This window comes from Portunus trituberculatus, chromosome 40, assembly GCF_017591435.1.
Source record: "Portunus trituberculatus isolate SZX2019 chromosome 40, ASM1759143v1, whole genome shotgun sequence".
In the NCBI taxonomy this organism is placed as follows: Eukaryota; Metazoa; Arthropoda; class Malacostraca; order Decapoda; family Portunidae; genus Portunus; species Portunus trituberculatus.
The window spans coordinates 17586692-17605950 of record NC_059294.1 but is presented as its reverse complement, the minus strand read 5'-3'; the positions used below and the strand labels follow the sequence as shown (position 1 = coordinate 17605950).

The 19259-nt window shown below is 37.0% G+C and overlaps 1 protein-coding gene across 11 annotated transcripts in view; it reads left to right on the top strand.

Moving 5' to 3' along the window:
• The window catches only part of LOC123515958 (endoplasmic reticulum aminopeptidase 1-like), a 197643-nt gene that overhangs the window by 109196 nt on the left and 69188 nt on the right, over positions 1-19259 (top strand). For 7 of the 11 annotated variants that reach the window (XM_045274902.1, XM_045274898.1, XM_045274900.1 and 4 more), the window contains one exon: positions 17246-17272. The exons of the other annotated variants lie outside the window; for them this stretch is intronic. In XM_045274902.1, coding sequence (XP_045130837.1) covers positions 17246-17272 — 27 coding nt within the window. The remainder of the gene's footprint in view (positions 1-17245; positions 17273-19259) is intronic. 11 annotated transcript variants of the gene reach the window in all.

Below are 19259 nucleotides of genomic sequence, written 5' to 3'. Positions count from 1 at the left end.
CCCCAAGACTGGAAAAGAGCTAACATTGTCCCAATCTATAAATCAGGTAACAAGAGAGACCCATTGAACTATAGACCAGTGTCACTTACAAGTGTGGTAGCTAAGATGTGTGAGAGGGTGGTGAAGAATAGATGGACAGACTTCTTGGAGAAAAATGACATACTTTGTGAGTGTCAATTTGGTTTTAGAAAAGGGCGTTCATGCACGACAAACCTGATATGTTACTATTCGAGGGTGATAGATGTAATACAGGAAAGAGATGGTTGGGCTGATGGAATATATCTGGATTTAAAAAGGCCTTTGATAAGGTACCACACCAGAGACTGATCTGGAAACTTGAAATGGTAGGAGGAGTGCATGGCAGTTTACTAAAATGGATGGAAGACTTTTGGTAGGAAGAGAAATGAGAACAATAATTAAGGACAGACCATCAGAATGGGGCTTGGTGGAGAGTGGAGTTCCACAGGGATCAGTGTTGGCACCAGTAATGTTCGCGGTCTACATAAATGACATGGTGGATGGGGTGTCCAGTTATGTGAGCCTATTTGCAGACGATGCAAAATTGTTAAGAAAAGTGAGATGTGACAAAGATTGCGAACTACTCCAGGAAGACTTGGACAGAATATGGCAAATGGAGTTCAACACGACAAAATGCAAGAAAATAGAGTTTGGCAAGAGTGAAAGAAGAATCAGGAGTATGTACAAGATAGGAAATGAAGACATAAAACCAGTCATGAAGAAAAAGACCTTGGGGTGACAATTACCAATGACCTATCGCCAGAGAGACATATAAACAAAATAATTGGAGAAGTATTGAACTTATTGAGGAACATAAGAGTGGCGTTCAGATATTTAGATGAAGAAATGATGAAGAAAATAATTACTGCAATGATAAGACCGAGGCTTGAATATGCAACAATACAGTGGGCTCGAACTTAAAGAAACACATAAGGAAACTAGAGAAAGTACAGAGGGCTGCAACAAAATGGTGCCTGACTTAAGAGATTTGACTTATGAAGACAGACTGAAAAGAATGCAACTTCCAACCCTGGAAAACAGAAGAGAAAGGGGAGACCTGATAGCAATATACAGAGTGATGATTGGCATGGAAAAAATGGATAGGGAAGATCTGTGTATGTGGAATGGAAGAATGTCGAGAGGGCATGGGAAAAACTAAAATGGCCACTTATAGGAGAGATGTGAAAAAATATAGCTTCCCTCATAGAAGGGTGGAAGCATGGAATAGTTTAGACGTGGAAGTGGTCAACGCAAGGAATATTCATGATTTTAAGAAAAAGCTGGACATTAATAGATATGGAGACGGGACAACACGAGCATAGCTCTTTTCCGTATGTTACAATTAGGTAAATACAATTAGGTAAATACACACACACACACACACACACACACACACACACACACACACACACACACACACACACACACACACACACACACACACACACACACTAAGGAATCCAAATTTGAAAGGCCACAGGGTAATAGAGAGACAGTCTATATGAAAGATTCGATTAAAGTAACCAAGCTTGAAATAAAAGAGTTAATGAAGGAACTGGATGAAGAGAAGGCAATGGGACTGGATGAAGTCTCAGGTAGAATACTGAAAGAATGTAGGGAAGAACTAGCAAGTCCTATATACAACATCATAAAATGCTTAATAGAAAATGGAACAGTACCAGTGGAATGGAAAAGAGCTGATGTGGTTCCCATATATAAGAGCGAAAGAAAGGAAGAACCTTTAAATTACAGACCGGTATCACTAACTAGTGTAATATGCAAGATGTGTGAAAGAATAATAAAGAAGCAATGGATCGAGTTCTTTGAAGACAACAAATTGATATAAAATAGCCAATTTGGTTTTAGAAAAAGACGGTCGTGTGTAACTAATTTATTGAGTTTCTATTCTAGAATAGTTGATAGAGTACAAGAGAGAGAGGGATGGGTTGACTGTATTTATTTGGATTTAAAAAAGGTGTTTGACAAAGTGCCACATGCAAGATTACTATGGAAGTTAGAGGAGAAGGGTGGCTTAAAAGGAAGCACATTGAGATGGATGAAAATTATTTGAGGGGAGAGAAATAAGGACAGTAGTTAAAGATATGAAGTCCAAGTGGAGAACAGTAGACAGTGGAGTGCCACAGGGGTCAGTATTGGCACCAATACTTTTCTCATTTATATTAACGACATGCCAGAGGAGTGAACAGCTACATAAATCTGTTTGCAGATGATACGAAACTGTGCAGAGTTATAAACAAAAGAGGATTGTGAAATACTGCAAGAAGACCTAAACAAGATCTGGAAATGGAGTAAGAAATGGGAGATGGAATTCAATGTGAACAAAAGCCATGTCATGGAAATGGGAAAAAGTGAAAGACGACCAGTGGGAATCTATAAGATGGGAGATGGAGTAGAACTAGAAAAAGTAAAAAAGGAAAAGGACTTGGGAGTGACGATGGAAGAAAACAATCAACCAGTAAGCCATATTGATAGAATTTTCAGAGAGACATATAATTTGCTAAGGAATATTGGAGTAGCATTTCACTATATGGACAAAGAAATGATGAAGAAATTGATAAGTACTATAATAAGACCCAGATTGGAATATGCAGGAGTAGTGTGGACCCCTCATAAAAGAAACACATAAGGAAATTGGAGAGACTACAAAAATGGCTACAAGAATGGTTCCAGAATTTAAAGGGATGACATATGAGGAGAGACTAAAGGCTATGGATCTACCAACCCTGGAACAGAGAAGAGAGAGGAGATCTGATACAAGTTTATAAATTGATTAACGGAATGGACCAAGTGGATAATGAGAAACTGATCCTGAGAGAAGAATATGACATTAGAAGCACAAGATCGCATAGTAAGAAACTGAGAAAAGGAAGATGTCTGAGAGATGTTAAAAATATAGTTTCCGCAAAGATGTATTGAGACTTGGAACAGTTTGATGAAGAAGTAGTGTCTGCAAAGAGTGTACATACTTTTAAAGAAAAATTGGATAAGTGTAGATATGGAGACGGGCCACACGAGCATAAAGCCCAGGCCCTGTAAAACTACAACTAGGTAAATACAACAGGTAAATACAACTAGGTAAAACACACACACACACACACACACACACACACACACACACACACACACACACACACACACACACACACACACACACAGACTGCTTTTGACAAACCACTGGTAATGGAACAGAAAGGGATTATGAAGGAGTTTCAAGTAACAGTGGAGGAGATCAAGAACATGATGGGGAGTTTAGAAGTGAGAAAAGCTGTGGGACCTGATGGGGTATCAGGATGGATTTTAAGAGAATGCAGGGAGCAATTGGCAGAAAAAGTTTGTGAAGTAATTGATGCCTCATTAAGGGAAGGCGTAGTGCCCCAAGACTGGAAAAGAGCTAACATTGTCCCAATCTATAAATCAGGTAACAAGAGAGATTGAACTATAGACCAGTGTCACTTACAAGTGTGGTAGCTAAGATGTGTGAGAGGGTGGTGAAGACTAGATGGACAGACTTCTTGGAGAAAAATGACATACTTTGTGAGTGTCAATTTGGTTTTAGAAAGGGCGTTCATGCACGACAAACCTGATATGTTACTATTCGAGGGTGATAGATGTAATACAGGAAAGAGATGGTTGGGCTGATGGAATATATCTGGATTTAAAAAAGGCCTTTGATAAGGTACCACACCAGAGACTGATCTGGAAACTTGAAATGGTAGGAGGAGTGCATGGCAGTTTACTAAAATGGATGGAAGACTTTTGGTAGGAAGAGAAATGAGAACAATAATTAAGGACAGACCATCAGAATGGGGATTGGTGGAGAGTGGAGTTCCACAGGGATCAGTGTTGGCACCAGTAATGTTGCGGTCTACATAAATGACATGGTGGATGGGGTGTCCAGTTATGTGAGCCTATTTGCAGACGATGCAAAATTGTTAAGAAAAGTGAGATGTGACAAAGATTGCGAACTACTCCAGGAAGACTTGGACAGAATATGGAAATGGAGCTGTACATGGCAAATGGAGTTCAACACGACAAAATGCAAGAAAATAGAGTTTGGCAAGAGTGAAAGAAGAATCAGGAGTATGTACAAGATAGGAAATGAAGACATAAAACCAGTCATGAAGAAAAAGACCTTGGGGTGACAATTACCAATGACCTATCGCCAGAGAGACATATAAACAAAATAATTGGAGAAGTATTGAACTTATTGAGGAACATAAGAGTGGCGTTCAGATATCTAGATGAAGAAATGATGAAGAAAATAATTACTGCAATGATAAGACCGAGGCTTGAATATGCAACAATACAGTGGGCTCGAACTTAAAGAAACACATAAGGAAACTAGAGAAAGTACAGAGGGCTGCAACAAAATGGTGCCTGACTTAAGAGATTTGACTTATGAAGACAGACTGAAAAGAATGCAACTTCCAACCCTGGAAAACAGAAGAGAAAGGGGAGACCTGATAGCAATATACAGAGTGATGATTGGCATGGAAAAAATGGATAGGGAAGATCTGTGTATGTGGAATGGAAGAATGTCGAGAGGGCATGGGAAAAAACTAAAATGGCCACTTATAGGAGAGATGTGAAAAAATATAGCTTCCCTCATAGAAGGGTGGAAGCATGGAATAGTTTAGACGTGGAAGTGGTCAACGCAAGGAATATTCATGATTTTAAGAAAAAGCTGGACATTAATAGATATGGAGACGGGACAACACGAGCATAGCTCTTTTCCGTATGTTACAATTAGGTAAATACAATTAGGTAAATACACACACACACACACACACACACACACACACACACACACACACACACACACACACACACACACACACACACACACACACACACACACACACACACACACACACACAAAATGTGAGATGAATGTAATGTATTCCAACATAAATGGAGTGATATCGGGATTTTAGAACTCAACGATTACTTGAGGACAAGAACCCAGATACTGTGGGTCTTACTGAAACAAAACTGAGAGAGGAGAAGACCTGATGATGGTTGGAGAAGGAAATATAATGTTTGGAAAAGAAATAGAGTAGGTAAGATGGGAGGAGGAGTGATGTTGCTGGTTAAAAAAGATATAAAGGTGGATCAAGTGAAAGAAGGTATGGGAAAGGCAGAAGTGCTAAAGATCAGAGCAGAAACTAATGAAGGAAAAAGAGGCACTACATAGTGGTGTACGTACCACCTAAGACAAATGCATGGTCAGTACAGGAATATGAAGAAATGATAAGAGATACAGGAACATGTCTGGAAGAAATGTTGGGTGGCTGTGAACGAATTATAATGATGGGAGATTTTAATTGTAAAGAGGTGTGTTGGGAGGACTGGTCAATGGAAGGATCAGAGACAACATGGGGAAATACACTATTGACACTGGCAATGGAAAATGTGTTAACTCAGTGGGTCAAAGAAGATACTAGGTTTGGAGGAGAGGAGCATCGTCAAGACTGGACTTGGTCTTTAGTACAGAGCCAATGGTCATTGAGGAGATGAGGGTGGAGTGCCCTTTAGCAAAGAGTGATCATGCAGTTTTGGAGTTCAAGGTGATAGATGAAGAAATCTAGAAGAAATGAAGAATATAAAGTGGGAAGATGGAATTATGCCAAGACAGATTTTGGAAACCTAAAGAAATTCTTTCAAGAGACAAATTGGATGAAATTCAAGAGTGCTAAGGAGCAAATGAAAAGTGGAAGGAATTTATAAAAATATACAAAGAAGGTGAGAAAAATTTGTACCAATAAGACAACATAGAGAAGTTGGAAAGCAGGACTGGTTTAACGATAGATGTGAAAAGGCTAGAACAAGAAAAGAGGATGCATGGAAGAGGTGGAGAAGGAAAAGACGGATTAAACAGTGGGAAAGTTACAAAAGAGCAAGAAATGAATATGTGTTGATTAGAAGAGAAGAAAGAAAGAAACAAGAAAAGGATATAATTGATAAATGTAAAGACCAACCAAGGCTTTTTACAGACATGTGAACAACAACATCAAAAATAGAGAAAGTATTGAAAGTTTAGAAGTAAATGGGTTTGCAGTGAGGATCCCAGGAAATGGCAGAGGCTATGAATGGATGCTTTGGAAGGTATTCACAAAGGAGACTGCTTTTGACAAACCACTGGTAATGGAACAGAAAGGGATTATGAAGGAGTTTCAAGTAACTGTGGAGGAGATCAAGAATATGATGGGGAGTTTAGAAGTGAGAAAAGCTGTGGGACCTGATGGGGTATCAGGATGGATTTTAAGAGAATGCAGGAGCAACTGGCAGAAAAAGTTTGTGAAGTAATTGATGCCTCATTAAGGGAAGGTGTAGTGCCCCAAGACTGGAAAAGAGCTAACATTGTCCCAATTTATAAATCAGGTAACAAGAGACCCATTGAACTATAGACCAGTGTCACTTACAAGTGTGGTAGCTAAGATGTGTGAGAGGGTGGTGAAGAATAGATGGACAGACTTCTTGGAGAAAAATGACATACTTTGTGAGTGTCAATTTGGTTTTAGAAAAGGGCATTCATGCACGACAAACCTGATATGTTACTATTCGAGGGTGATAGATGTAATACAGGAAAGAGATGGTTGGGCTGATGGAATATATCTGGATTTAAAAAAGGCCTTTGATAAGGTACCACACGGAGACTGATCTGGAAACTTGAAATGGTAGGAGGAGTGCATGGCAGTTTACTAAAATGGATGGAAGACTTTTGGTAGGAAGAGAAATGAGAACAATAATTAAGGACAGACCATCAGAATGGGGCTTGGTGGAGAGTGGAGTTCCACAGGGATCAGTGTTGGCACCAGTAATGTTTGCGGTCTACATAAATGACATGGTGGATGGGGTGTCCAGTTATGTGAGCCTATTTGCAGACGATGCAAAATTGTTAAGAAAAGTGAGATGTGATAAAGATTGCGAACTACTCCAGGAAGACTTGGACAGAATATGGAAATGGAGCTGTACATGGCAAATGGAGTTCAACACAACAAAATGCAAGAAATTAGAGTTTGGCAAGAGTGAAAGAAGAATCAGGAGTATGTACAAGATAGGAAATGAAGACATAAAACCAGTCATGAAGAAAAAGACCTTGGGGTGACAATTACCAATGACCTATCGCCAGAGAGACATATAAACAAAATAATTGGAGAAGTATTGAACTTATTGAGGAACATAAGAGTGGCGTTCGTATATTTAGATGAAGAAATGATGAAGAAAATAATTACTGCAATGATAAGACCAAGGCTTGAATATGCAACAATACAGTGGGCTCGAACTTAAAGAAACACATAAGGAAACTAGAGAAAGTACAGAGGGCTGCAACAAAATGGTGCCTGACTTAAGAGATTTGACTTATGAAGACAGACTGAACAGAATGCAACTTCCGACCCTGGAAAACAGAAGAGAAAGGGGAGACCTGATAGCAATATACAGAGTGATGATTGGCATGGAAAAATGGATAGGGAAGATCTGTGTATGTGGAATGAAAGAATGTCGAGAGGGCATGGGAAAAAACTAAAAATGGCCACTTATAGGAGAGATGTGAAAAAATATAGCTTCCCTCATAGAAGGGTGGAAGCATGGAATAGTTTAGACGTGGAAGTGGTCAACGCAAGGAATATTCATGATTTTAAGAAAAAGCTGGACATTAGCAGATATGGAGACGGGACAGTACGAGCATAGCTCCTTTCCCGTATGTTACAATTAGGTAAATACAATTAGGTAAATACACACACACACACAAGACGTGATTAAAAAAGAAGTACAAGCATGGAGAATCCAAGATAAGAAAGACAAGGAATCATTTCAAGAAGTATTTCAAGAACAGTTAAAAGAAAGAGATGAAAATATGACAAGCAAAATTATAGGAGTTCTCAAGAAAAAAGAAAATTTAGTAAGAGAAATTGTGGAAAAAAAGAAGTGTAATTATTTTTGGACTGAAAGAAAAAAATGTTAAATATAGAACAAGAAGGGAAAAAGATGAAATGAAATCAGTAAAAGACCTACTAAAACATATGAATGACGAGGATAGACAGAACTTAGAAGAGGAAGTAGAAGAAATCCATAGAATGGGACCATATCAAGAAGGAACAGTGAGACCAATTAAGATACTACTAAAATCACAAGCAGCAGCAGAAGAAGTACTATATAGAAAAACAAAACTCAGAGAAACAGAAGGTTGCAAAGATATATATATAAAGAAAAATAGAAATGAGGAGGAAAGGAAGAGACACAATGAACTGGTGGCAGAAGCAAGAGAAAAAAATAATGAAAGGTCAGAGGAGGAGAAGGAGACATTTTTTTGGAGAATTATAGGAGACAGGATAAGGAAATGGTATATAAAAGAGAAAGAAAAGAAAAAAATGGAGCAAGTTTAACTAAAAATGATAAGAACAAGAGATTAAAAATGATGTATACAAACATAGATGGGATTTTATCAAGTAAATTAGAATTAAGAGATTACATAAAGAAAGAAGAACCAGATATTGTATGCCTGGTGGAAACAAAGTTATATGAGGCAATAAAAATAGACATAGATAAAAGGTATAATATATGGAGGAGAGACAGAGTGGGTAAAGGAGGAGGAGGAGTCATGATGATGTTAAGGAAGGAGATAGTGGTAAATCAAGTGGAGTTTGGGGAAGGAAAATCAGAAATACTGTATGTTAAGGTACATATTAATAAAAAGGAGTTAACAATCATTGGAACATATGTGCCACCAAAAACAAACTCATGGACTAACCAAGAATATAGAGACATGATAGATGATACAATAAGGAGTCTTACAAGAATCATTAAGGAAAGGAGAAAAGTGATATTGGTAGGAGATTTCAACTGTAAGGAGGTAGACTGGGAAAATTATGAAAGTGGTATGGGGGAAGATGCCTGAGGAGATAGATTGCTAAACCTAATGATAGATAATTTGATGGTCCAAAGAGTAAAGGAAAACACAAGATTCAGAGGAAACGATGAGCCGGCAAGATTAGACCTAGTTTTTACAAGGGATATACCAATTAACGATGATATAAGATACAAGTGCCCATTGGGAAAGAGTGACCATGTAATATTAGAAATGGATATAGAAGAAGGAAAGGAAGATAGAGATGAATCATACAAAGGAGACCGATTAAATTACAGAAAGGCTGATATTGAGAATCTCAAGAACTATTTTAAAAACGTAAACTGGGAGGAGATGGAAAACTCATTAACGGTTCAAGAGAAATATAACTTATTTTTGGAAATATACAAAACTGTGGTCAAGGAATATGTCAAGAAATATAGACTTAAAGAAGAAGGAAAGAAAGATTGGTTTAATGCAAGATATGCTAGGGCAAAGGAGAAATGAGATGGAGCATGGAAAAGGTGGAGAAGAAACAGAAATCCAGAAAATAAGGAAAACTTCAAAACAGCAACAAATGAATATGCTAAGATGAGAAAGGAAGAAGAAAGGAACTATGAAAATGACATTGTCGAAAAATGTAAGGAACAACCAAAATTGTTCTACAGATTCATAAATGGAAAAATAAGACAAAAAGAAACAATAGAAGGGTTAAAAGGAGAAAACGGAATGATGGAAGACCCAAAAAGCATGGCAGAACTGTTAAATAGTAAATTTCATGAGGTCTTTACTAAGGAATCCAAATTTGAAAGACCACAGGGTAATAGAGAGACTGTCTATATGAAAGAGATTAAAGTAACCAAGCTTGAAATAAAAGAGTTGATGACGGAATTAGATGAGGAGAAGGCAATGGGATCGGATGAAGAAATGATGAAGAAAATAATTACTGCAATGATAAGACCAAGGCTTGAATATGCAACAATACAGTGGGCTCCGAACTTAAAGAAACACATAAGGAAACTAGAGAAAGTACAGAGGGCTGCAACAAAAATGGTGCCTGACTTAAGAGATTTGACTTATGAAGACAGACTGAAAAGAATGCAACTTCCGACCCTGGAAAACAGAAGAGAAAGGGGAGACCTGATAGCAATATACAGAGTGATGATTGGCATGGAAAAATGGATAGGAAGATCTGTGTATGTGGAATGAAAGAATGTCGAGAGGGCATGGGAAAAACTAAAAATGGCCACTTATAGGAGAGATGTGAAAAATATAGCTTCCCTCATAGAAGGGTGGAAGCATGGAATAGTTTAGACGTGGAAATGGTCAACGCAAGGAATATTCATGATTTTAAGAAAAGCTGGACATTAGTAGATATGGAGACGGGACAGCACGAGCATAGCTCTTTTCCGTATGTTACAATTAGGTAAATACAATTAGGTAAATACACAGATAGTGTAGTGGTTAGAGGACTGAGAGAGGGGGTTCAAGTGAAGCGGTGAGGCAAGTGGGCAAATCTTAATGTGTAGTGTTCACCTAGCAGTAAATAGGTACGGAATGTAATCAGTGGTTGTGGCTCGCTTTGGTGTGTGGAGTGTGTTGTGGTCTCAGTCCTAAAGATGGTCTATGAGCTCTGAGTTGTGTAATGGGGAAGACTGGCTGGGTGACCAGCAGACGACCGAGATGAATTACACACACACACACACAGACACACGAGATGTGGTCAAGGAAGGACGCTTGTACTGTTGCTCCGAGAATCAGCTGATTTTCACTACCTATTTGTTTTGGGCTTGCAGTGGCCTGGGCGAGTAGTGTAGACTCATTTTCATGAATACAGTGTTACAAAATCATGAGTAAGGAAGAGATTCCATCTAAATGCAGGTATGAGACACGGGTAAGAATGAAAGATGATGATGACTATGTTGGTGAGGGTGAAAGAGCATTTGAAGGCTTTGAAACGACACATACTTCGCTATTTAATAGAGTGTTGACTATTGAATGTAAATTAGATAAATGGATGAAGGAGAGTATGGGAATGAAAGAGAATGAAGAACAGGAAAAAGAGCTCCAGAAATTGAAAGAAAGGATAAAAAGAGTGGAAGAAAACGAAACTAGGCTAAGAGCAGAAAATGAAGAATTAAAAAAGGAAGTAGCCAAATACAAGAAACTGATGGAAGAAGGACCTGGTAAAGCCGAGAAAGAAAAAAGAGGAGCTGAGAGATCTAGTTAACAAAGAAGAGGAAAGAGTACTAGATGTGATTAAAAAAGAAGTACAGGCATGGAGAATCCAAGATAAGAAAGACAAGGAAACATTTCAGAAAGTATTTCAAGAACAGTTAAAAGAAAGAGATGGAAATATGACAAACAAAATTATAGGAGTCCTTAAGAAAAAAGAAAATTTAGTAAGAGAAATTGCGGGAAAAAAAAAGTGTAATTATTTTTGGCCTGAAAGAAAAATGTTAAATATAGACCAAGAAGGGAAAAGGACGATATGAAATCAGTAAAAGACTTACTAAAACATCTAAATGATGAGGATAGACAGAACTTAGAAGAAGTAGAAGAAATCCATAGAATGGGGCCATATCAAGAAGGAACAGTGAGACCAATTAAGATACTACTAAAATCACAAGCAGCAACAAAACTCAGAGAAACAGAAGGTTGCAAAAAAAAAAAAAATATATATATATATATATATATATATATATATATATATATATATATATATATATATATATATATATATAAAGAAAAAGAAAAACGAGGAGGAAAGGAAGAGACACAACGAACTGGTGGCAGAAGCAAAGGAAAAAAAAATAATGAAAGGTCAGAGGAGGAGAAGAAGGCATTTTTTTTTAAGAATTATAGGAGACAGGATAAGGAAATGGTATATAAAAGAGAAGGAAGAGAAAAAAATGGAGCAAGTTTAACTAAAAATGATAAGAACAAGAGATTAAAAATGATGTATACGAACATAGATGGGGTTTTATCAGGTAAATTTGAATTAGATATTGTATGCTTGGTGGAAACAAAGTTAAATGAGGCAATAAAAATAGACATAGATAAAAAGTATAATATATGGAGGAGAGACAGACTGGGTAAGAGAAGAGGAGGAGTCATGATGATGTTAAGGAAAGAGATTGTGGTAAATAAAGTGGAGTTTAGGGAAGGAAAATCGGAAATACTGTGTATTAAGATACATATTAATAAAAAGCAGTTAACAATCATTGGAACATATGTGCCACCAAAAACAAATTCATGGACCAATCAAGAATATAAAGACATGATAAATGACACAATTAGGAGTCTAACGAGAATCATTAAAGAAAGGAAAAATGTTATATTAATAGAAGATTTTGATTGTAAGGAGGTGGACTGGGAAAATTATGAAAGTGGTATGGGGGAAGAAGCCTGGGGAGATAGAATCCTGAATCTAATGATCGATAATATGATGGTCCAAAGAGTAAAGGAAAACACAAGATTCAGAGGAAACTATAAGCCGGCGAGATTGGACCTGGTTTTTACAAAGGGTATACAAATGGACCAATGAAATATATGAAATATAAGTGCCGATTGGGAAAGAGTGACCATGTAATATTAGAAATAGATGGAGAAGAGGGAAAGGAAGATAGAGACGAATCATACAAAGGAGACCGATTAAATTACAGAAAGGCTGATATTGAGAATCTCAAGAACTATTTTAAAACGTAAACTGGGAGGAGATGGAAAACTCAGAGACGGTGCAAGAGAAGTACAACTTATTTTTGGAAATATACGAAACAGGAGTCAGGGAATATGTCCCAAAATCTAGACCTAAAGAAGAAGGAAAGAAAGATTGGTTTAATGCAAGGTGTGCTAGGGCAAAGGAGAAAAGAGATGGAGCATGGAAAAGGTGGAGAAGAAACAGAAATCCAGAAAATAAGGAAAACTTCAAAACAGCAAGAAATGAATATGCTAAGGTGAGAAAGGAAGAAGAAAGGAACTATGAAAAGGACATTGTCGAAAAATGTAAGGAACAACCAAAATTGTTCTACAGATTCATAAATGGAAAAATAAGACAAAAAGAAACAATAGAAAGGTTAAAAGGAGAGAATGGGATGGTGGAAGACCCAAAAGTATGGCAGAACTGTTAAATAGTAAATTTCATGAGGTCTTTACTAAGGAATCCAAATTTGAAAGACCACAGGGTAATAGAGAGACTGTCCATATGAAAGAGATTAAAGTAACCAAGCTTGAAATAAAAAGTTGATGATGGAATTAGATGAGGAGAAGGCAATGGGACCGGATGAAGTCTCAGGCAGAATACTGAAAGAATGTAGGAAGAACTAGCAAGTCCAATATACAACATCATAAAATGCTCAATAGAAAATGGAACAGTACCAGTAGAATGGAAAAGAGCTGAGGTGGTTCCCATATATAAGAGCGGAAGGAAGGAAGAACCTTTAAATTACAGACCGGTATCACTAACTAGTGTAATATGCAAGATGTGTGAAAAGTAATAAAGAAACAATGGATTGAGTTTCTTGAAGACAACAAATTATTATCAAATAGCCAATTTGGTTTTAGAAAAGGTCGGTCATGTGTAACAAATTTATTGAGTTTCTACTCTAGAATAGTTGATAAAGTACAAGAGAGAGAGGATGGATTGACTGTATTTATTTAGATTTAAAAAGGCCTTTGATAAAGTGCCACATGAAAGATTACTATGGAAGTTAGAGGAGAAGGGTGGCTTAAAAGGAAGCACATTGAGATGGATGAAAATTACTTGAGGGGAGAGAAATAAGGACGATAGTTAAAGATATGAAGTCCAAGTGGAGAGCAGTAGACAGCGGAGTGCCACAGGGGTCAGTATTGGCGCCAATACTTTTCTCATATATATAAACGACATGCCAGAGGAGTGAACAGCTACATAAATCTGTTTGCGGACGATGCGAAACTGTGCAGAGTCATAAACAAAAGAGGATTGTGAAATACTGCAGGAAGACTTAAACAAGATCTGGAAATGGAGTAAAAAATGGGAGATGGAATTCAATGTGGACAAAAGCCAGGTCATGGAAATGGGAAAAAGTGAAAGACGACCAGTAGGAATCTATAAGATGAGAGATGGAGTAGAACTAGAAAAAGTAAAAAAGGAAAAGGACTTGGGAGTGACGATGGAAGAAAACAATCAACCGGTAAGCCATATTGATAGAATTTTCAGAGAGACATATAATTTGCTAAGGAATATTGGATTAGCATTTCACTATATGGACAAAGAAATGATGAAGAAATTCATAAGTACTAGAATAAGACTCAGATTGGAATATGCAGGAGTTGTGTGGACCCTCCATAAAAAAAAAAAAAAAAACATAAGGAAGTTGGAGAGACTACAAAAAAATGGCTACAAGAATGGTTCCAGAATTTGAAGGGGTGACATATGAGGAGAGACTAAAGGCTATGGATCTACCAACCCTGGAACAGAGAAGAGAGAGAGAGGGGATCTGATACAAATGTATAAATTGATTAACGGAATGGATCAAGTGGATGATGAGAAAGTAATCCTGAGAGAAGAATATGACATTAGAAGTACAAGATCGCATAGTAAGAAACTGAGGAAGGGAAGATGTCTGTGAGATGTTAAAAAATATAGTTTCCTGCAAAGATGCGTTGAGACTTGGAACAGTATGAGTGAGGAAGTGGTGTCAGGAAAGAGTGTGCATAGCTTTAAAGAAAAATTGGATAAGTGTAGATATGGAGACAGGGCCACAAGCCCAGGCCCTATAAAACTACAACTAGGTAAATATAACTAGGTAAATACACACACATACATACACACACAGTTGTTTGTTCAGTGCATACCACAGACAAATACATTTTTTTTTCATTTCTTTATTTTATTTATATCTATATCATGTGGGGTTTTCATGGGAATTTATGGGCTAAAGGGGATACATTTTTGGGTACCTCCTATCTCAAAGCCCACCCGCTAGGAAACTGTTGCCCTGAGTGATGAAGCCTAACCTACAATTCGACCATGGACAGGATTTGAACTTGTGCGCTTGGAGACCCCCTGGAACCCAAAGCACACATGGTTCCACTGAAAAAAGATCATGACTAATTGGAATAACATATTCTGGAAGAGAAGGAATACATACAGACTATTAAAGGTTTTATCCTTAAGTATTGTTGATCACTACAGGCTGATGTATTTTTTGGAATTTATGAAGGTTTAGAAATACTAATGCAATGCATTTTATAGCAAGGCATTTTGCCCTGCAAGTTATCATCATTTAGTTTTTTGTTTGTTACATATTTTTTACTTTACATTTGTTTAACCAGCATGGTGGCTTGCTCCTATCACTCATCGAGCTCAAAATTTATTGAAGAAAATTGATACAGATTTAAATATGTTACTAATTTCAGCCTGGTAAACAGTCTTCTGTATATGTATTGTGAAAAGCCTGAATCATCTTCTAGTGACAATGAAATTAAATTCATCACTACTCTATCAGTATTTAATTATTCATTAATGAATGAAGTGAATAAGCATTTCCTAAATGCTGAACAGGAAGGAAATCAAGGCAAGATTGCATGATTCATACTCAGGAATTAAACAAACTAAACAGTTATCCGAGTCTCATGTTCCTTCTTCCTGGACAGCAGTGATTAAGATTGGTGTCATATAAAGCAGTAGACAGCTACTCCCAGTGAGGTCTCAAACACTGGATCAGGGGATGCTGTGAACTTATCAGTAACCCATCTGAACTCACTGAATGTTTCGCTGCGTCTTGCAACACAAAGGAACAGTCAGTATCTACCCACAAATGATAACTTGCCCTTCACACAAAACGACATGCATCCAATTATACACACCCTTCACTCAAAACTTTAAATTAACATGGTAACTACTACACCATCTGTAATGTTGAGTAATGTTCAGATCGATTAAGTTTGAGAATCTCAAACATCAGCAAGAAGTACGTCCCAAAGAATTTTAACATTATTAGAGGAAATTTTGCTGAGTTTAGCTCACACTGGATGTCTACTGCTCATAAGAAATTTTTTACTACACCCATTGATTTAAATTTTTGTTGGAACATTACGAGTGTAAACGATAGAATGTAAATCACAAAAATAAGGGAGACAATGGGTAAGAAAGCCACTAAATTTCATTCCATCCTGACAATCCTTTTATTACATCCCAGGCAAAAAAGATGTACTTTTCAGGTGAAAACTTGTCAAAAGAAAGATCATCTAAGGAAAGCACTATTGAGTGAAGATTTTCCTTGCTCACAGTTTGGTGCTGCCATAGATATACTAACAATTATATTCTAGGTCTGTTTCCTCCTTAATATTTTTCATAGCAGTGTCATTCTAAAGTCAAGGAAGTGCTTTGTTTTTAATGATGTGTGTTGTAAGTGATGATTCATTCTGTGAGCAGAAATTAAGGAAGACATCCCAAGATGTATTATTGTTATACCTTTTTTTTTTTTTATTATCCACAAAAATGTTATGGTAAATGCAGATATGCAATATACCAATATGTAATTTTTTTTTTTTCACTTTATTATTCTTTGTTGGTCACATGAAAGGTATCCTTTCTGGTTTTACAAATGAAAAGCTTAATTTTGAATTTTTTTCATTATTGATGGTAATTGAAAATGCATAAATATAAAATAGATGGAAATTAATGATAATTTTCTTTGAAATTGTTTCCCAATATCTTCAAAATGTATAACCAGTATACAAAACTGTGTCTAGTTGTCATACCTTACATTTGTTTTAATACTTGTATTGTTATTCATTAGCTATTTTCTTTTTTCTATTGATTATGTTTGTGGGAAATAAAAATGACATTAGCAGATGTAAGATATGGCATGGTACAATTTTTTGCTTAAAGAGTTAAAGAGTAAGATTATAATTAGCAACTTTTGACATCATTACAAATTTGTGTACTTAGATAATACATTGTACATAGATATAAGCTTCTGCCTGCTCATCTGGCCAAGGTGATGTCAAGTTTGTCAGAGATTGCTGCTTTTTCCTTAATATAAGTATAGTATATGAAGCTTGTGTTGTTACTACAGTTAGTGGTGTTTAACATTCTAAGTTGACATGGAAAGTAGGTTAATGGACTGATAATTGATAGTGTTTTGAACATTTTTTTTGTAAATATCTATATTATTTTTATTTTTTACCACTAGCAGTGGACAGAATATTGCCTCAGAAAGAGACACAGATCCATCAGGGCTCCACTACAGTTTACTGAAAAAATCCATAATGATATTACTGTCAAATTGCTTGCTTGGCTTCTTCCAGATCCGTCATATTTATATGTATTAACCCCTCAGATATATAAGCCCTTCAATCTCTTTTTCCCAGTCCATTCTGCACAGCCACTCAAAGCTGGTGAGAAAGTGTTACACTTCATTATCCCAAGTGATACATTATAAGTCTGTGCTTCTGGTCTTCATGTGTTTACATGGATTAGCATTCATGAGTTGCAAGGAAGGGAGAGGTCCTTGTTGAACTGTTTTGATGTCAACTACAAAAGTTTCAGCAATTTTTTGTTTGCAGAAGGCAACATTCTTGGTGAAAATCTCCAACTATTTTTAACACAGAATTTTGTGCATTTTGAAGATTTGCATATTTTAAAAGTAGTAATTAACTTAGTATTTTTCTCAACATAATAACTTTTGTGCACAGTGAATTCCAAAGCTACCTGTCATGAATGCTAATTTTATATCTCCCACCCTCCTGTATTGGGTGTGCACGGGTGACCTCCTACCTGTGACTCTAGTCTTCCCACAGTGAGTGCTTCCATCATTGTGCCACACTCACTTTTTATATGCTCCTAAGAGCTAAAGTCAGGCATAGTAACATGTAAGGGAATATTATTGTTATTCATTACCACTAACTGTTCAGTTATCAGTTATGAAAACATTGAGGTGTTAACATAAACAGATCCACTTGGGAGCGACAAACAGTCTCAAGTGTTGTGGTGGAGCCTCCCCTCAGTGTGGTAGTGTGGCCTGTTATGTGTGGCTGCTAGCTTTCAGTCTGTCATCACTTCATATTCCTAAGTCTGCACTGCTTTGGTATCCCCTCACATTTGTAGTCATTTAGCCTGCAGAGTGGATGATCACTGCCCTTACAGTTACTCATTTAGATAAAAACATGACAAAAGGCGGGGATTAATAGATGTAGATTTCTTTAATCTGGTCATTTAATTTTGATGGACATAATCCAATCCCTTGAGGTCAGCAAACCAGGATTGGGTGTGAATATATGTCTTGTCAAGTATGATGTCAAGTTTGTGAAAATGTTTAGCCATCATCCTCTATAGTATTAATCAGAATGGGAAAGCAGTGGGTGAGCAAATCCTAAGCTGGGCACAAGTACTGTTGGCTCCCTTCTTGTTGAAGCAGTTTTTCTTACCTATAATTCTAACAAAAGTGATATGTCCTCCTTTTTTCAAGACAACTATCATTGGATAATGCTTCCTTTGGTGTGTAACATAGATATGCCTTCTTCCTCTCCCCTTCCACACTCCATCTTCCTGTCTCTTCTCCCCACCCAAAAACTTCTCATCCTTCCTTCACCTCTCTCTCTCTCTCTCTCTCTCTCTCTCTCTCTCTCTCTCTCTCTCTCTCTCTCTCTCTCTCTCTCTCTCTCTCTCTCTCTCTCTCTCTCTCTCTCTCTCTCTCTCTCTCTCTCTCTCTCTCAACTTACATTGGCTCTCTTCCACTCTAGTGGAACTTTCCCTTCATTTATTGAACTTTTAATTATTTCCCAAATTGGATCCAGTAATTGCTCTTTACATTCTTTTAACACTCAACCTGATACACCATCTGGCCCCATTGCTTTTCTGATTTCCAACTTATCCAGTAATCTTCCAATATCCTCTTTGTGCACTGCAATCTCCTGTAATCCTTGGCAATCCAATTTCCTATTAGGTTCTGTGAAATCATCATCTGCTGTGAATACCGTTTTGTAGCTCTCATTCATTATTTCACACATTTCCTTCTCTGTTTGGTATGTCTTCCCTTCTTTAATTATTTTTTCAATTGTTTCTTTTATTCTTTGTTTTGCTGTTTATAAACTTGTAGAAAAGTTTGGGTTCATCTTTGCTTTTATCCACTGTGTGTGTGTGTGTGTGTGTGTATGTATGTATGTATGTATGTATGTATGTATGTATGTGTGTTTTCCCCCATTCGCATGCTTGTTCATCATATTAATTCATTCATCATTCATGTGTGCACCCAACACAGCCAAGGGTTTGGCATGCTGCATTTATAATGCTTCATGTGACATGATTGTGTGTGTGTGTGTGTGTGTGTGTGTGTGTGTGTGTGTGTTCATTGTATAAACTGTCTTAAATGGATGAGAGAGAGAG